The 1,703-nt window shown below is 40.6% G+C and overlaps 1 protein-coding gene across 1 annotated transcript in view; it reads right to left on the bottom strand.

Moving 5' to 3' along the window:
- The window catches only part of gtf3c5 (general transcription factor IIIC, polypeptide 5), a 19,795-nt gene that overhangs the window by 13,987 nt on the left and 4,105 nt on the right, over positions 1–1,703 (bottom strand). Inside the window, exon 2 of the mRNA XM_032539705.1 lies at positions 829–1,027. Within this exon, the coding sequence (XP_032395596.1) occupies positions 829–1,027 (199 nt within the window). The remainder of the gene's footprint in view (positions 1–828; positions 1,028–1,703) is intronic.

Raw genomic sequence — 1,703 nt, forward strand, 5'->3', positions numbered from 1 at the left:
TTTTTCAGCATCAGCTAAGGTGAGTGTAGAACGGATTTTTGCAATATTTCTGAGATGACAGAAGGAGATCTTGCAGAGGTTTTTGATATGGGCTTCAAAGGTGAGTTGTGGATGAAATCTTACACCAAGATTGGTGACTGTTGTGGAGAGGGGAATGTCTTGACCAGAGATAGTTATACCGGTTATGGAGGATGACTGGACTTGATGTGAGGTGCCAACAAGGATTGCCTCGGTTTTGGAGCTGTTTAACTATTTAAAAATCCAATATGCCGATATATCGGCTGATATACTGTATTTATATTTTTTTAAATCTAGAAACACGTTACAAAACATTAACAGATTTCCCTAACATTAGTTATTTGTAGTTATTTATGAGTTCTCACTAAAATAATATGATAATAAATTGTTTTATTGTCACAACAGAGCAGAGGAACATCAAAATATATTAAAGTTCTGATAAATAAAATCTATAAAAATACAAACTTAAGATATGAAACTTAAAGTCCTTTCAACAAAAAGTAATCAGCGTTGCCAACAAGGATGTTGTAGAGCGCCCGCTGGTGGACAAACTATACAGCGCCAACGCTTATAACATGGTTGACAGTCCGTTTTTATTTTCTAAACATTTATTTATCAGAATCATTTATGTGTCATCATAAATGATTTTGATGGATGAATATTTAAAATCCATCCATCCACTTAAAAAAATATATAAAATCGGTCGAGCTCTACAAAAAAAAAGTGCATAATATATAACATCTCAGTGTTCAACCGTAGTGAAAGGAAAGAAAAGAAAACGTCATAGACTTTGAGGACTTTAAATCCAACCTTGGAATTTGTATGTTGTTCCTATGACACCAAGTATATCCATGTGGATCTCAGCGTCCTTGGGGTCCTTTTTCCGCACCCGTCGCCGCACTCTGAGTACGAGGTTGCTTGATGGGAAGCGGTTCCCACACAGAGGGTGACAGAAAGGGTCCTGAGGTCGGTAGCGCAGCTCAAGACGCCTGTTGGGGTGAGCGAAGGTCTGTGGGATTGACAGGAAATGCAGACAGATATCAGATTAGGGCAGTTTGGCTACAGCGGTGATGATGGAGAAGATATGACCAGAGCAAATATGTTGACACAAAATCAAGTGCAGCCACTTGACTAAACAGTGTTACAAATCATCCAAGCCCCTTTTGAACATTAGTGGTGCATATTTCTCAAAGAAGTTACAATTAAACTTCGGGCATGGCGGCCCCTGTGGGTCAGGGCTTCAGGGCCGTTGCCTGCTTAAAAGGTACAGCGTTCTTTCGTACCTTCGTAGGGAATTTTGGCTTAGGAACTGAAGGATCAAGTCCCAGGTAAGTACAAAGTGTGGAGCCTGTGGAGGACTGGTAGCTCCTGGGCAAGGCACTGAACACCCAACTGCCCTGAGACAACTCCCTCAGACATTCCCCCCCTTATGCATGTTTAGGGGTACTTCTGTGTGGCGCATGTGTGTGTATTTCGTGTGTGTTATGAATACCAACAACAGAGTAAATCAATTGCATTTCTACTGACTAATGAAGAGTCCAGCGTAGGATTTTAACAGTGTACAGTATGTGTGTGTGCGTGTCAGTCAGCCTGCTCTATCAAATGATATTACATGTGTGTGTGTGTGTGTGTGTTGCTGGTGGTTAGAATAAAACTGGTAACACATACGGTAAGAGCACATGAAT

Source organism: Etheostoma spectabile, chromosome 16, assembly GCF_008692095.1.
Source record: "Etheostoma spectabile isolate EspeVRDwgs_2016 chromosome 16, UIUC_Espe_1.0, whole genome shotgun sequence".
NCBI classification, from domain to species: Eukaryota; Metazoa; Chordata; class Actinopteri; order Perciformes; family Percidae; genus Etheostoma; species Etheostoma spectabile.